Source organism: Acipenser ruthenus, chromosome 8 (genome assembly GCF_902713425.1).
Source record: "Acipenser ruthenus chromosome 8, fAciRut3.2 maternal haplotype, whole genome shotgun sequence".
Classification (NCBI taxonomy): Eukaryota; Metazoa; Chordata; class Actinopteri; order Acipenseriformes; family Acipenseridae; genus Acipenser; species Acipenser ruthenus.
This window is the reverse complement of record NC_081196.1, coordinates 46,254,289-46,272,254: the sequence shown is the minus strand read 5'-3', so window position 1 is coordinate 46,272,254 and position 17,966 is coordinate 46,254,289. Positions and strand designations below refer to the sequence as shown.

The window sequence follows — 17,966 nt, the reverse complement described above, 5'->3', positions numbered from 1 at the left end:
ATGAGCTATGATGACAAATATTTGAACTTTTCAGCAGTATATATATATATATGAGTCTGTATTGTTTCAGTTTTCGGGGGTTGCTCCTGCTGTACCCCAGTGTGAGCCGACTCCGGGACGGATGTATTCACAGTAGAGCAAGAAAGAGAGCTAAAGTAGTTCTGATTCTAGTCAGACTTAAATAAGCAATACTATCAATAAGCAGCCCTTACCAGGTACAGCGTTAGATAAATGACTGTTCTTTCTTTCTTGGTTTTCCCCTTTCCAGTCTGCTTGCCGTAGTTTGGTCCAGCTACTCAAATATTTATCTAAGCAATGTTGATTTTGCCGTGACATTCCAGACTTCAGTAATGAAAAAACTGCATACCAGCACTCTAGGGTGTACTGAAACTACATTCTTCAGAACAAAAGACAGTATGTCAGATCACTCTTCTAACACCCCCACGTCAAACTAGGATATGATTAAAAGTATGCCTCATGCACATTGCAGATATACAGTAAAGTGTGTAAAAACTAACTGGAAAGTAATTACTCCAAGAACACCACTGTAAATGAGATGTTCCATCTAAGTGGGTTTTTAGCCCAACTTATAAAAACATTCCCCAATAATAATAACAATAATACCAGTAGGAATGCTGGTGTGAATGCAGTTTGGGTGACATATATGCAGCAAAGAAGAATTCTGCTCTTGCAACTATTTGGTCTCACTTTGTACCAAAAATTGAAATACAAAAAAGCAAAGCAATGGCCAAAAAAACAACTCACTTTTACTTGTTACTTATATGGCTCTAGTTCCTAATTGCTAATCAATAATTTGTAAAGCAATTTTGTAAAAGGGGAAAAAAAATTGTACTGGTTTAATTGTATAACACAGAACACCTTTTATATACATGTTTAGTCATGGTATAAAACTGTACAAAGCTATCAAAACACAAGATTCCAGGGTTACACAGTTTCAGATGTGCAGTTTCCACTTACATAGAGCCAGCCACGTTGCAGTCTTTATAACCAATGTATATAAAGAGTTTGCGCAGGAGGCTGAAGCCGGATACCTCACAAATTTAAAAGGACTTTATTTTTCTCTGAGATAAATTGTGACAGAATGAGGACTTAGTAGATATTTTAATCTTGGAAAGTACCGGTAAATGTAAATCTGCAATAGTAGTTTTCTAACTGAAATGACAAATTGAATGCTGTGCATGCCTAACTTTATATTATACTTCAACTTTACAGTATATTACACTTTTGAAAATGTAAGTACATTTCATTAAAAAAAAAAAAAAAAAATCCATCTAAACGAGTCTTAAGGATTAGTAACAAAAACACATCATAATGCAAATGGTTACCGAGAGATTAAACGCATGAAACATCATGTTCGATCTGATGGTTTTACTTAAAGTTCCCTGGGAATGTATCAGTTCTAAACAAAACGCATTACCAGAAAACTTGGGGTTTGATCTGTGGCTGGTAATATTTACATTCCCTACTACACTTATGTCCACTACTGTTCTTTTGGCATACTGTAAAACATGAATGAGTGGATGGCATTTAATGCACTGTTACAAGTTTGGTGCTCTAGAAACCTTATTGGTTTTGGGGGATTGCAGCTCCATGGGAAAGGTCAGAGTGAGGTCATATGTTACCAATGAACATTTTTTAATTCCTTTTGACTTTGGGGATATACGACAGAAAACAAGAAGCTTATTAGAAGGGAAACAGTTTATTTTATTTGCGTTTGGTTTAATCAACTGATAATACGAACCAATACACATGCATACAGTTGAAGGGTAAAGTACCAATACATGTATTTCCACTGGCTAGGACTCTTATGCAGGCCATATATTCTTTTTCACCAGTCCAATTCAACATGATTTTGTCTGTTTGTTTGCCAAGAGCTGCGACCTAACTTGTCCTCTAAATGTACAGAATCTACAAGAGAAATAAGGTTGTTTATTTGAACAGTCACAGGTTTAAAATTTAACTATATTTCTGATGCCAAGTAGCAGATTAATACCCAATGTTAATACAAAAAATATTAAAAAACACAAGTTCAGAAAAATCAGTGTATCCTTTTTAAACACTAGCATTAAAGACACTTCTGAAAACAAAATCATAATTTACATCACATTCAGGGCCAGCACCCGGGCATTTTGGAACCCGACTCACACCCAAGTTCACAAGTTAAGAATAGGAAAGAATCTTATTCTGTTTAATAAATCTGAAAACAACAGAAAAGTAAGCTCCTTAAATAAAACAAAATATTTGTAAAAAAAAAAAAAAAAAATCAAATAAAAGGATACCCCCTAATTTTACATGGTCAGATGGCAATATAAAAGTATGTATTTCTCAATAAAAATTAACATGCAGTTACATACTTACTAATGCTATTGACCAGATGTTCATTTTAGAATCAAGCTTTTTGTTCAGGGGCTGTACATGATACCAGCAAACCTAGTAATCGGAACACAACACTAAAAAAAAAAAAATTAAAAAATATAACTTCCGTTTCACTTGAGCCATGGCTACTCAGCTACCTAATCTTCTGCTATATTTGTATTAAAACTGTTTTATTTTAAATCAGCTGCACTCAATCCCAGTATCAATATACCCACCTGCAGATGCGAAACACACCAGCACTTTTCTTCAAATGAAAAAGCCATGCTAAAACCAGAAAGTAGAAGTTAACATCTTTGTGCCAAATCATTTTTTGCATTTAAAAACTACCTCACTAAGGCACAACTTTTATAACAGTAACATCTACTTGCACCAGTGAGTCTTTAAAACAGACTGTAAAAAAATAAATGTCTTCACTCTTAAAAAGTAGAATCTTATTAAAATAGCAACACAAAGAAAATGTTTTACTGTGGAGTTGAGACTGCAGGATTAATAGTCTTCAGTATGTTTTTTTTCTTTCTAAAGGTCACACTTTGTAAAGCATTGCAACAGCAGGAGTTTGATACAATATTCTTCAACATTCATAGTCATGCTTTTGCATTTTTTCCTCAGATTAACAATTTTGTTACAATCTAAAAGGCTGTAAAATACTGTAACCAATGTCAAATCCATTCCCTTTGGTAGGTATCAATATCTTTGCAAGATCTGATACGATATCTTGTATTTCCAACTAAACCTCATAAATCTTTTGGAAACAAAATGTAATTTAGTCTGTTTCGAATGAGGGAAGGTGTTCCAAAACTCTCATTGAAACAGTTCCTGAGTCTTGTGCAATATTCATTCATAGATAGAAGTCTCTTTTAATCAAGAAGTGGTTCTCTTTCCCCCCTTAATGAAGTCGCAGAGCAGCAGGCAATTAGAAGGCTGATGACCAGCTTTAATTCAATCTGCATTTCTGTAGCTGTCAGCAATGCAGCACACAAGGACTGGAATATCGTCTCTTTCTAGTTCTGTAAGTGCAATGGAACATATATTTGCAGGAGCCTTTTTTTTCTGCACCAGCATCTTGGAGAAAAGGGTTACAGTTTAAAGGCGTCACTTTGTTTAGATGGGTACTACGGCTCTGTGCGGATTGTCCAGTTCTTGCCTTCTTTCTCTCCTGCTCAGTGCATTTCCATGGACAATAACTGCCGGTTAACCCTCATGTCACCTTGCAAAGTGTTCTTACAGCAGAATCGAGCACCAATGTAACCAATCAGCATGGCCAGGAGCCCAACACAAAGTGCAGCAGCAGCTCCCAACAGCAAGGGGTACTTCAGGGATTCCAACACTGAAAACAGAAACACATATTTTCAGCCTACATTTTAATGTTATGTTCAACAGCAAACATTTTTGCAACTACTAAAACACACATCTCTCTAACCACAAGAATAACCTTTTTTTGAAAAGATTTGTTTAAAAACTAGCAAAAACAAAGCCTTCCCGGGAATGTCATATCAGAAATAATGGATTGTAAAATCTAAGACAGAGATCTATTTTGCATATCCATTTTACTTCACAGGTTAGAACAATGTGTCAATGAACAGTTAATTTCCACTTGACACCCACTTGTAATGTACCAACAATAAATACATTGAGATGGTGTGGCAATGTGCCCCGCCCCTGTGTGCATATTATGTGTTGTATGTTGCGTGCGTGTGTTAATGTTGGTGTATAGAGATTGGTACACGGGATATAAACGGGTCTGTGTTTCACGTGTATTTAAAAATATAGATTTGTATTTAGGCACGAGGAGGGCACAAATCACTTCACGTGCTGGTTAAAGGTAATATGTGAGCACGGGGTTGCACAGAATTAATTCACGTGCTGGGATTCAAGTGAATAATTAATTAGTAATTGAATCCCAGCACAACAGTATATATAGATGCACGTTTCTTTCACTCGGGGTTGGGTGTTCGAGAGTGGAGAACGGGTGAGAGAGAAGGAGAACGTAAAATAATAATCTAGAATAATCTCACCGTGTTTGTTTGTCTCTCCGTGCACCGTTTGTTAAGTGTTTAGTACGTTTTGTTTGTCTATTTATTTTGGCGCAAGTGCCGTGTCCTGTGTTTTTGTGTTCCAACCTTTTATTTTCTGTGCTGTTTATTAAATGCTGAGCAAAAGCATTCGCTCAGCTTCACCAAACCACACATCTCTGTCTGTTTATTTACTGCTTCTGGTCTGACGCCACCCACTCCGGCCGTCTTTGTGACAGATGGCCAGAAATTGAAATGGTTATTTTTTTTACTGGACAACAGGGGCAATGGAACCTAATTGAGAAACGCATACAGCTGCTGTATATTAGGTCAGGAGGTCAATGTCAAAGTCACCAACACATTTAACATGCAAGGTTTATTTAACCCTGAATATAGCCACTATGACTGTGTATGATAAGATCAGATTTGACCTGGAGATTCACATAATATTAGAGTATGAAACCAATATAAAGCACTCGTTCTTGATCATGAACTGTGTCAGCAACATCCATTGCCACCAGCCACACTGTAATCCAAGAGGTAGCACCGGTAATACAAAGTCATAAGGACACCTACAAATAATATATTAAATGATTCAAAGCAAACAAATCAAAATTACAAATGGCTTTTAAAACATTACATGTTATTGCACTGTTGGTTTGCTTACTTGCAAAGTCCACTTTTAAGAGAACAGGCTCAGACTGGATCTCCAGTGATTTCTGCCAGGATCCGTCGGAGGTTTGGATCCAGGGTGTCACGGAGCAGTGATAGTTCCCGCGATCAGTGTCCTCGGTGTTGTGAATACTCAGGCGGTACGTCCTGGGTTTGATCCTCTCCAGACTGCAATCACTGCTGCCATTGCGTGGAGTCAGCGTCCTGACACCCCATCGGTCCATTGAAACCAGGAAGACCGACTTGTCTTCTGTGCTCACTGACCATTTCACATCATAGGAAATGTTATCTGTAAGTGAAACATATTAGTTAATGGTGTCAATAATCTTCCATGTATGCCAGACTATGCAGATCTAGAGACTTCTACCTGCTTTAGAGCAACATTTTATAATTAAGAAAATGAACAGAGCATTCTAGCAATATTTAAATAGCATGTGTTGTTTATACCATTTTCTTTTTTTTACTTCCAGCTTGATAAAACACTGTAGAAACTAAAATGCACGCTGCAAAAAAGGGTTGTCATAAAAATGGTACATTATTAATTAAAACGATGGATAAGTCTGATGTTATTTTAATGGGATTCAAAGCTGTGGTGAAGGTTTCAGTTAATGAGACGACAACCTTGGAAGACGCCAAAAAAAAAAAAAAAAAAAAAAAAAAAATGTTTCAACATACGCAGGTTGGAGACGTTCCAGAACAGTTAGTAAAGGTCATCTCAAGCTCTCTCCAAGTTAGTTAGTATGAACCCCAACATATTTCATTACCTCAGCTCATTACCACACCTAGCACATGAGTCAGTACTACTCTCAGGTTGCAATTAAATGCTCCTACATGCACTTTCCAACACAGCCAGCTAGAAGAAGAGATACACATTACATCTTTCTAACGCGTGACTCGCTGAGCCATACTCTTGAAACCATATTTGTTTGTAAACTTGAGTCTTAAAAACACAGGAATAAACTAAATGTATGCGAGAACAAAAATAAAATTATCCCCGGTGTTATTATGTCAAAGAAATGGCATATCGGATAGAATAGTTAATAAACAACTACAAATTGTAAAGAGTTTGATTTAGCAACAGTGGTTAAAACAATGCGTCAGTGAAGCAGTTCACTGAAAAATAAAATCATAGAAAATAGCTGTGTGCCAACTACAAAATGCAGAATCTCGAAGTGCATGATCTATATCATCGATAGAGGTTAAAACAATATGGAAGGGAAACAGCTCATTTTGGAACCTGACTGAGAAATCATAGAATACAGCGGTGTACCAAAGATCCAACTTGACCCAGGAGTTTCATGGAATATAGGGCTGGGACAATGCATCGCTCCATAGAATACCCACCGATGGTTGAAAAAAAACCCCAAAAAAACACCATCTATCAGTTCATTAATAGGACCGTTTTTTATTAGGACCGGCAAAACGTAAGTTTTTTTTTTACAAAAGAACAAAATGTAAAAGGTAAAATTGTGCTGTTTGTGGAGTTTTAATGACAAAATACGACAGCTGGAACACAAGTAAAAAAAAAAACAAAAAAAAAAAAAGGAAGCAACATCTTCAGTGACAGCTTATTTTGGAAAGTTGATCCAAAAAGCGTCAGAGCAAAAGAAATAACAGGCCTGATAGTGGATGTTGTCACACAAGCTATCAGACCTGTTAGTATAGTAGAGGGAGCTGCGTTTAGAAATCTGATTTTTAATCTTGCTCTGGGCTGTGAAATGCCCTGTCGAAAGACAATCTCCAAATTCATTACTCTGTATCAGGAACGTGCAAAGGAAAAGCTTTGACAGGATTTAAGTCAATAACACTAAAACATAAATATGGCATCCAAAAAAGTATAACAAGATTCACAAAACCATTTAAAACCATCACAAAATAATTGCGCAATGGGCAACTCACTAATTTTCTGTTCATTGAGGTTCATTTACAAGTACCAGTAATACATTAAGAGTACTGGTGACTGGCTCACCTTATCTTGTATGAGTTAAATAGTTCAGAGTCTTTGTTGCAATCCTGACAACTTATCTACCACTGGAATGTGTCTAATAACGAAACTCTCACTGAATCCAAACCACTATCTTTTTTTTCTAGCTCCGACAGGTTCCCAAGAGAGAGCAGTAGGAGAGATGTTAGAGCAACATGCTGCTGGAAGCTTATCAACAAGTGTTTTTTTTTTTTTTTTTATTTATTGCAAACAATCTTATCTTGTCCACCACGACTGGACTCCTCAGACAACATAATGTGCTTTGATGAGTACTGTCACAGCCTGTAGAATGCTGCTCCTGGATCAGCTGTGTGTTTTGGCTTTCAAGTTCCCAGTTATCAAGACAGATAGTAACCCCCTGACTACTGAACTCGAGATTCAGAAGCATGCAGCATTCTCGTCACAAGTTTTATGCCCCTCGGCAATGTGACCTGGGTGACTTTCAAACACTAACGCTTGAAAACACTGGGGTCAAAGGGTGCAAGGCTTTTCTATTTTTTCTGTAAACAGCACATGGCACTATTAAATATTTATTTTTAAAAAATGGTTGCGTTCTACTGATTGTGCAACACACACACACACACACACACATACACACACATCATTTCAAAACTGTGAATGCAGTTTTGTCCTCATTTAATTTATAATACAACACATCAACCAAAATGCAGTTTGGTTATTCAAATCAATGTTCTGTAGGTTTGCAAGGTCAAATACCTTAAAATGTGCCAACTTTATCAAGTCTTTAAGAAACAGTGGCACTTGAGCAAGAGTACTGACCCTAGTGACCTTGCCAAATTCCATCAATAAGGGGCAATCCTGACAACCCGGCTGCAGCACTGTTTTTAAAGCAGCATGCCAGTTCAAAGTTCAAAGTTCATAACAGGGAGGTAGATAGGATACGTTTTTAAATCCCTTAATCATTTTGGCATGAATCGGAACTGTACAGCTCCTATACAGTTGTTAATCGTATTTCCAGGACACTTTAATAAGAAAGCTCAATGCCCACAACCTTTTACAAAGTCTGTTACTGAGCTCCCTGCTATGATGTTCTTGTGACCACTAATCTCCAATTTAATTTATATGACTACAAGATAAGTGACTGTTTCTCCAAAAATGCTGTAAAACCTCAATGAAACAGTATGCAGCCACAGCATGGGATAATAATTCACAATGACATTCTTATTTTTTCAAAAGCATTTATAGCGCATTTCATTTTTGTTTTAACACCTGATATTGTGAGTGTAATGTATTTTCCTATTGGTATTTCCCACTTTATACTGTATGCATGTATTCCTTAACATCCTGCCCCTCAAAGCAGCTGTGGGTTTGTTTTAATTCACAGTGAAAACATGTTTAAGAGATCAAAGGAACTTGAGAGCTGTGGTTGAGTTTAATGTTCTTACTTAGACGTTGCCAGTACTCAGCATGTTAGTCTTAAAAACAACAACATAAAAACCTTTGATGGTAGTCTTAGCACCTGTAAATGATGAGGTTTTCATAACCCAAAAAAGAAAAAAGCCCCGCCCCCACCCCCAACGCTAACCCTACCACCCCCCTTTGTGCAATCTGCATAGACTGACTTTGAGGCACTTGATAAACCACAGCTGTAACTTGAAAACTGATTCCCGAGTGAAATTATGGGACCAACGTGATCAACCACGAGTATGTAGCAGAAAGAGAGTCAATTGGTGACAGGAAACAGCAAGATGTGGAACAGTCAATTAACCATACTTGGGAAACAGTAGTCACATTTTAATTGATTACAGTAAATCAGTGGCTTTAACATTGATGAAATATCAATCATTTAAAAAATCTTCAAACTACACTGGTGTATTAATGTCCCAATTTTTCAAGTTAATATATGGGTAATATTTTTGGTGAATGAAAACTGCTAAAGTATAGTCAAGTTCAGAATATTAAACAGACATATCCTTATTACACCAAACCTAATGCATCTACTGAATGTAGTGCATTTTCTTGGTGTAAACCAGAATTCACACATGCTTGAGTGGAGCAAAAATAAAAAATAAAAAAAAATCTGTAAATATCGACCTATAGCTTTTTTGAAAAATTTTCAGCCAGAATCGGTACAAATGGAGAATAACGTGCCTTGCTTATGACAGACCATTTTAATGAGGTTGCAAGTGTTTTCAGTCTCTAATATGCTTAATATAACCTAAAAAGTATCCTTACTCTCCAGGGATTCCTCACAGTGAAACTTATTAACACATAACCAGATCTGCTGACATCGGGTCCTGTTAAATCTCTACTGGTGTGTCTGAAGCACAGTAGCATATTTTAATGTCATGCATAATTAACAAGAGTGCATGAGTGGATTCTGGGCTGCTGCTTCTGTGTGAGACTATCCCTCAGGGCACCAAAGCATTGTTATTAATTTGTCAAAGACAATCTCCTGACATTAACTGGAAACCCAGAACACTCAAATAAACAATAAAAAAAAAAGACATTATTAGCGGAGGTTACTCAAGAGATATATCTATTACTGTTAATTTGGTGAATCAATCTCAAATTTACTAAAGTTTGGTTTCCGAGCCAACAGCACATCAAATAATAACTCCAGTTTAATCCAGTAAGGTAATTATGTGCTTGTGCTGGAGTGTGAGAAACAGAAACTATGGCTCATAGCACTTTGTCTAGCCAGGCAAAGCGATTTGGAGAGCTTAATTCAGAAAAGTGTTGACAAAATTCTAATTTATAGATATTTCAGCAAGTCATTTAGTTTTCCCAAAGGCAGAATAGAAATTAAGAACAAAAACCGACTACCACACCCATAAGAGGCAGCATTCTTTGTGAAAAAGGCACATTCACTCTGCACTGTATCACAGGATATATAGACACTTCAGGTTACGACACAATCCTGGTTACGGGTATACCACTTCTGTTCTGCAGCAATAGTCTAATGCAATCCCAAGCAACTTAATTATTGTTTAGTAAGCGCTTTTGGTTACATACTGTACAAAAATGCTAGAAAAAAATATATACTAAAATTCCATCCATGCATGACACATCAGCTCTGGTAGAGTGCTCTGCATGGTAGTGTAGGCAACCAGGCCTGCCGTCCAGTTGTTGTTTCTGTCATGTTCTGACAATACAAATGTTTTTAAAGTACATCTTGAGGCTGCGCCTGGTCCGTAAACTTAACAGCATATTTAACATCAAAGCCCAGCTGAAGAGATAAGCTGTAGGGCTATATTTCCATTCTTTAAATTAACTTTAAATTATTTTTTGAGAGGTAAAAGACCTGTTAATTTTATAAAACTAGAACCAAAAAGTTATGTATTTCAAGTTTAAGGCGTTTTGTTTTTCATTTTCTAACATTAACATAATTTCTTCTCTCCTTTGTAAAAAAAACGGAGTGAATTAAAGAACGGAGGAAACACTTTGAAAATATGGCCCATAGATTCTGGGCGATGTGAAGGGATGAATGTACACTGGAGGTTGGTTCAGAATCTATCTTATGGTATAGTTTAGATTAACTGTAGCACATATGAAATCTATAGGCTTGGAGTTTATTTTATGCTTTTAGGTTAAGGGTGTCCAATCACAGTCCTGGAGAGTCCTTCTACTCCAGGTTTAACAGGTAAAATGAGATAATAAACTACTTCAGGGTCTGAATGCAGGTAGAATTGGATCCAATTAAACAATTTAGAACAGGGTTAGAACAAAGACCAGTAGTGAAAGAGGCAACTTTGGCCACCCCTGTTCTCAGTGGTGGCCTTTATCAAGAACTCGTGACCAATTTTCTTTGTCCACGACAAAGCAGGAGTATCACAATCAGGTAATATTTTTTCTTTCCAATCCTTATAAAAAAAAAAAAAAAAAAAAAAGTAACTTCTGTGTCACCTCATAAAAGCACATTTTCTTAGTATAATTGTTTCTACCTGAACCAAAGGAAGTCTTACAACAGATGCTTTTAGCTGGAATAAAGGAGGCTGTGTAGTCCAGTGGTTAAAGAAACGGGCTTGTAACTAGGAGGTCCCCGGTTCAAATCCCACCTCAGCCACTGACTCATTGTGTGACCCTGAGCAAGTCACTTAACCTCCTTGTGCTCCGTCTTTCGGGTGAGACGTAGTTGTAAGTGACTCTGCAGCTGATGCATAGTTCACACACCCTAGTCTCTGTAAGTCGCCTTGGATAAAGGCGTCTGCTAAATAAATAAAGCTTTCTAAACGTACAAGCTTAAACAAGCCTCTTCGCAGTATCTACAGTATTACACAAATACTGAATGCCTTGGCATTACCAGGCACTGCACCCTTTTCTCAATTTATGTTTGTAGGGATCTACTCTATAGTATTGACACAATTCCACATGTAGTAAGCAAGCAACTCATTCTAAGTTATGAGAAGCTTTTGTGTGGTTAGAGACATGTGGTGGGACAATCACTTTCTTTATATCCCATTGACAACGCATGGCTTGCATTTCCAGGAACTGATGTCATTCGTCTGCCGTTCTCACAAGAGCTTAAAGCATGGAGACATGCTGTCTTTAGAAAACAAATTCTCAAGTTTAAAAAAAAAAGCTGGCTAAACATTGAAACGCCAATTGATGCTATTACCATTACCATAGACATAATATAAATTAGACCTTTTGTCTTGGCTGAGTATTTTATTTTTGAATGAGCTTAAAAAAAAAAAAAAAAAACCTCCAGAGAGAAAGAAAATAGCCTTCCTCCACAATAGAACCAACAGGAGGTGAATATAGTGAAATTTTTTAAGCAAGCTTTAATACTACACGAGACACACATACAGTACATACACACATACATACATACATATATATGTATGTATTGGGGAATGTAATTGTGTACTGGGTGGCTCCTGTGATGTTGAATGTTTGCATGTGCTCATTTTGTGTAAATGGCAGTTGTTTGTGTGCTAAAATTGTCAATAGCTGGTCAAACGTCACCACATGGAGCCCAGTCGGTTACATACTTTATCATATGATCCTGAGGCGTCACCACTACAATTCTATATTTCTCCACTACCAAATGATACCCCCCCCACCCATTTCCTCTCTTCCAGTGTAATGACCTCATCCTTCAGACAATCAGCTGCAGCTGTTTTCCTCAGCCACATTCCTGTTACCAGGAGTAAGAGAGGACGGTTCATTAGACAGTGTGCTGCTAGCCTTGCAATTTAACAATTATTAACTGGTTCTGTGAGACTGTTTATAAGTTGATTCTGTTTATAAGTTGATTCTAAAAACTTTGAAACACGCCATCCTTGTAGCTACTTTCATAAGTATTATTATTAAGAACAGCAGCAACAAAAATAAATAAATAGATATGCATCTGGATGTAATTGAAACTACCAGCATAAAATCGATGGGGAGATTTAACCCAACATGGATTCTATATACCATCATTCATTATCGGTGAAAAATGGTACCTTGCTACTACCAGTCATTATAAGGGCAAAATAAGAACACCACTAATCCATACATCTTGCAGCAAAAAAGCTCTACATGCATTACTCACTGATCAAATTCCACTTGTAGTTACCTTGGCCAGCTATATTTGCAGTATCAGTTAAACACAAAAATACCATGGTATGAAAAGTAATTGATGTAATCGTGTATACAATTGAATTTCAGATTGGGAAGCTTAGTGTTTCCTGATGGCAAATCGCCAAGGTATCTTTTGCAAAAGTTATTAGGTAAGGGTAGCAGGGACAAGAGTACACCACTGTTACAGCTTTATAGAACAAAAAAAAAAATCTGGGTTTGGTTATTTAACTTAACCAGTACAGTACAAAAAAATATATAACAGATCTAAGACTGTCACATACTGTATAAAATGAATTACATGTAATGTAGCGATACAATTAACAGTTCAAAGTCTGTCTAAGAATTTGGGGACATGCAATCTGAACAGAAACTTATTTTCTTATTGCAGATCAACTGTAACTTAATTATTAACCATTATTTATAACGGATGTGCTATTAACAATGCAAGAGAAGGCTCTGGTTCAAGCCGGTTACCTGGGAGTGTATTCTGCAGGTCCCTCTTTCTGGGAGCAACATTAGTATGGAATTCATCTAGAATGCCCAACAAACAATATGGATATCACACCACTGGAATGTACCTGTACCAGCCGCTGCCCCATGAACAGTGATGACGCACTCGATTTTCACAGTCTCCCCAGGGTATACCGTCAGTCTGTCTGAATGAAGGGACACACTGAATGCTGGACCTAGAGTGGAAAAGGATCAGGAGTGGGATATTTGTGTGTGGTGTACTTCTGTTAATAAATGCAAATCTAAAATTTCCAACAAAAGTGGACAAAGGTTTTGCATCGCCCTATAGAATTAACAAGTGCTGCTTCATAAAGTCGAATGAAACCTGAATAATGTTACATTAACATGTTGAATTACATATGCTTTGCAGTTTTCCAGATTTAATTTTTTGAAATCGAATATTAAAATACTGTACTACTATTATGGCTTCTGGCAGACTTTTGTGATATCATTTTGTAGTTTCTTAGTTTGCATGATGTTAAATATAAAATCAAAATTATGTTCATATAGTTTTTTTTAATAATGTCTCAATCCTAAAATTCTAGGTGATGCAAAACCTTTGGCCTTAGCTGTAGAATCTAAGAAAGCCTTTACCACATTTTGTTTATCACAATTATGATCCAAAAACTAGGATCCATAATACAGAACACTGAATTAATTTTTTTATTTTTATTTTATTTTTTTGCCTTGCCAGACATAGCTTATACATGTTGTACTTTTGCTGTAGACTGCATTTGTGTACCCTTTGACAAAACGTAAAATTAGCATGAAGAATAAAAAAAAAAAAAGCTCAATTTGCCCGGAAGATGAAGGGTTTCTTTAACACCACTTTTTGTTTTCTTTCGTGAGAACGGATTTGATTTATTTCACTTTCTGTTCGCACTGCAGTTCATGCCACAAAAGCAAGCTCTGCAGCAATAAAAGTAGAGACGAATCCAAGACAATTACAAAGAAACAGTTTTTTAAAAAGGTCCACACCCTGTTCGCTAACCTAGGGAGCTGAGAAGTGTTACCATTTAGTCCAGACCAATGCTCTTTAGCCTATCATTCGTGTGAACTGCATACTGTCAAGGACAGCCAAAGAATCAGCTCTCAAGAAATCCTTGTTTGAACCTGCTGTTAAATAGTCACTTCATCTTGGCTTCAGACAGATGTGTCTGAAACAAGAAGGAGCATGTTGGAAACAATAGGCTTCTCAGATAAGATACGTTATACAGCAGGCTCTTTGTAAGAACTTGCTGAACTAGTCCCGGGAGAGTCCGGGGACCATTTCATCAATAGTAGCAAAGCTCTCAATAACACAGCTTAGTGAGGGCACACTTCTAGTCCCACTGTCAAAGACTAAATTGTCTTTTGTAAAAGTTTTTTTTTGTTTTTCCAGCAATTAGATTTAAAGTGCAGTGCAGGAGGTTCTGTTTTGTGGCACACAAGTTATTAAGGCAGAATACAGTAACTGTTACCAGTCGCGAGACCATATTCACAGCATTTACCACTGTGCTAAATTTGCACCAATTGTTTCTGCATAGTATCTCATTTCGCAAGTACAGCAGTCCGTTGCATATCCGATTACAGTGGGGCCAGAGCAAGGGCGGACATGTAAAAAGTTGGATAAATGAATCCTGTTTTAAATACCATTATACACATCTGTAACAATTACTATATTCACAAAATTATTGTTTTGAAATTCAGCTTTTATTAGGGAGCTCCCCTAAATCCCTCGTTTAGAAAGATACAGGGTATTAATGGTTGTGACAGGACAGCCGTCTGCCGTGTGGGTGCGTGCATTCACTGTTGAGTAACAGGCAGGAGATCAAGACGGAGGTTGAAGTGGATAGGCCCCACAGGCAAACAGGATTTATTTACATATCAACACACTGAACAACACAGCGGGACCTACAATCTTCTAATCTTCTCTGTTCAATAATAAACTAACTATGGCTACTTGCCCGGCTGTTGGCGGTTAGTGTCAGGTAATGTACACAGTAGCAAAATGCAAATTCAAATGTTTTTGCTTTCCTGTAGCCATTTTGCATTGGTACATGTGGGTGACGTTGCTGAAGAGCTTGATCATGGCGGATAAATGTTTAGGGCAGATATGTGACGGGCAGATACACAACGGATTACTGTATAACCCATTGACTGTCGTAACACTTTTTTGAAAGCCCCCAAAGTCTGATTTCATGAATAATATAATTTCTTAAATAGAGAAGAAGTAGATTTACGAACAGGGCCCTGTCATTGTGGTTTTAGTAACAGGTTGTTGAAAGGTATTCTCAGAAATTCAGGTTTCCCTATTTCTGGCCTGTCAATATTAAACAATGAAAACGAAAAGAAGAATGTTTTTTATTACCTGTATTTTCAAAGTCGATCTTCACCTTGTTTGAAATACCCCTGGTGGCCTCACTCCATGTGTTCCCGGCATCAGGCGTCCAGGCTGTGACCTCACAGTAGTAGTACCCAGCATCAGAGATCTGAGTTCCATACATTCTAAAGCGGAACTCGTCCGCACTGGATTTCTCCAGGACTACGCTGTCCAGGCGATTCTTTTCGTTCCACTCCTCCAGACGAGTCACCGAGTCCTGACTCATAGACATGATCTTCCTGATCTTCCTGCTGGAAGGCTCCTCCACATTAATGAGCACGGAGTACTTTGGATTCTTCAGTTTCTTGCCAGTAACCTTGCAAGCCATCTCAAAGGTGTCTCCCCCAGAAAAAACGGCTTTAAGAGGCGTAGCAACAACTGTGAGACTTGGATCTAAAGTCGACAAATAAAGAACAGATACAAATATTTCAACCAGGCTGTAACTAAAATACATCTAAACAGCTTCTCAACACATGTAAAACTCCCCTTTGGCAATGACAGTCTTTGCATTAATAGCATAAAACATTCAGTGTAGTTCAAAGCTACTTGATCAGTTTGTAGATATGCCAAGGACATGCAGCACAGAGCAATGGAACTTTTTAGGTCTAGAGTGTGGTCTGACTGATCAACATGACAGAGCCCCCTATGATGCAAGGTTTCTGCCTCACTGTCTTGTTTACCCAGTGTCCTCTTACTACCTGACAAGTTTCATCGCTCTCTCTCGTCCATCCTTGAACAGGTCAAGTAAAACCACTCTATGGCGCTTACTACAGAGATTAACTTGTTTCCTGAATCCTCTTGTAAAAGGATACTAAATAAACCATTCCCTTTTTATTGATTAGGCAGTGGATAATATGACAGTGATTTTGTCTTTCACATTTCCTGTAGAAAAATACAACCCCAACCTTACTAGGTTATCATTCTCAACAAAAATAAATAAAAAAATGAAAAAGTAAACATGGTTTCTGTTGAATTATAGTAGTTACACCAGGGGTGTCAAACTCAGTTCCTGGAGGGCCGCAGTGTCTTCTGGCTTTCGTTCCATCCGAGCTCTCAATTACTTAATTGGTCTAATTATTTGATTAACTGGACACATTTAACACTTCTCTTCAGGCCTCAAAACGTTTCATAGGTAGTGTACCTTGAATCAAGTGCATTTCTAAAACCATTAACTGTAAAAGACCTTGAAAAATATTAAATATGTCAAATTCAACAAATAATTAGATCAATTATGTTAATTGAGAGCTTAAGCTGGAATGAAAACCAGAAGACCCTGCGGCCCTCGAGGACTGGAGTTTGACACCCCTGAGTTACACCAATGTGAATCAAACACCTGCTACACACATCAAATTAAAAGCACAACACATCCAAGCTGCCTGTTACCACAACTTGTTATTCTAATTTCCAAGTCTGAATAAAATATTGCTTTCCCACAAAATGGTTATATAGTTATGACAGAATTCTTTGGTTGAAATAAATCTAATGTTAAAGATTCCAGTTGCTGATCACGCAAGCAATAATTTTAGAGTTAATTTAAATGCCTAAACTATTATTTCACTGGCTGCTCCAGAAAACAACGTTTTTTTTTGTTTTCATAAATCAAGAACTTGAGATTTTCCTGGTAAGAGTATGAGCTACTGGGATAACAAAGTGCAAGTCCCAGATTTTCCTGACACTTGAGATAAAATCATGGGGACTATGTCATCTGACATTCTTCCACTGACGTGTTTGTTTCAACTCCAACGCAATGGTCTGGAAAACCCAAAAGAAAGAACGGCTGTAACTTGTGCTTTTTGAAATTCACACAACTATAAAACGCATACAAACTAAAAACTTAAAGCTGTAGGAGCAGGTCAATTAAATGGTCACACATACATTTTTGTGTTGCACTTTGCAATCTGTATACACTGGACTTGTTTGAATCATACTTCTAAAAGAACCCAGCTTAACATCCTAAATAAAAGTATATGTTACAACCCATTGGGCTGTACTGTAAATGCCAGAACTATTATCTGATAAAAGTTGTACTTGCTAACTGATTTACAGCACAGGCTGAGGAGGTTACACAAATATATTGAAAGTCAGCAAAAGGTCAAATAGCACACCTTCAGTTTTCTTACAACTTACAAATGTCATGAAGGATACAGAATATGCAGCTGGAACCATAAACTTTGCATAACCCTTGAATAAACTTGTGCTTATTCCTTTCACCAAGCAACTGCAGAGTCAGCACCGTTTCTTTACTTGGCACCCCTATCTTACCCCTTCAGTGACCAATAAACTACAAAGAAAGACAACCAGAAGATACCTAAATTGTTGTAGGATCATAAACTGAACAGGGCATTTCATCTGGTTTGCATTTTTATCTTCAGTAGACTGTGATAGCAGTGTTGTGTTGTTTTGAGTGGTGTTATTTTCCTAAATCTCTACACTGATGTTATTTTCTGTTTAAAAAAAAAAAAAAAAAAATGTTTTACTTGAAAACTAAAATTAATTTGCC

General features: G+C 37.2%; 1 protein-coding gene across 1 annotated transcript in view; it reads right to left on the bottom strand.

The window, feature by feature from the left end:
- Positions 1 to 1,701: 1,701 nt before the first annotated feature.
- Positions 1,702 to 17,966, bottom strand: part of LOC117407354 (prostaglandin F2 receptor negative regulator) — a 31,441-nt gene continuing 15,176 nt past the window's right edge. Inside the window, exons 6-9 of the mRNA XM_034012301.3 lie at positions 15,455 to 15,859; positions 13,173 to 13,280; positions 5,077 to 5,370; positions 1,702 to 3,724 (exon numbers count right to left, since the gene is read on the bottom strand). Of these exons, the coding sequence (XP_033868192.3) occupies positions 3,558 to 3,724; positions 5,077 to 5,370; positions 13,173 to 13,280; positions 15,455 to 15,859 (974 nt within the window). The 3' untranslated portion in view covers positions 1,702 to 3,557. The remainder of the gene's footprint in view (positions 3,725 to 5,076; positions 5,371 to 13,172; positions 13,281 to 15,454; positions 15,860 to 17,966) is intronic.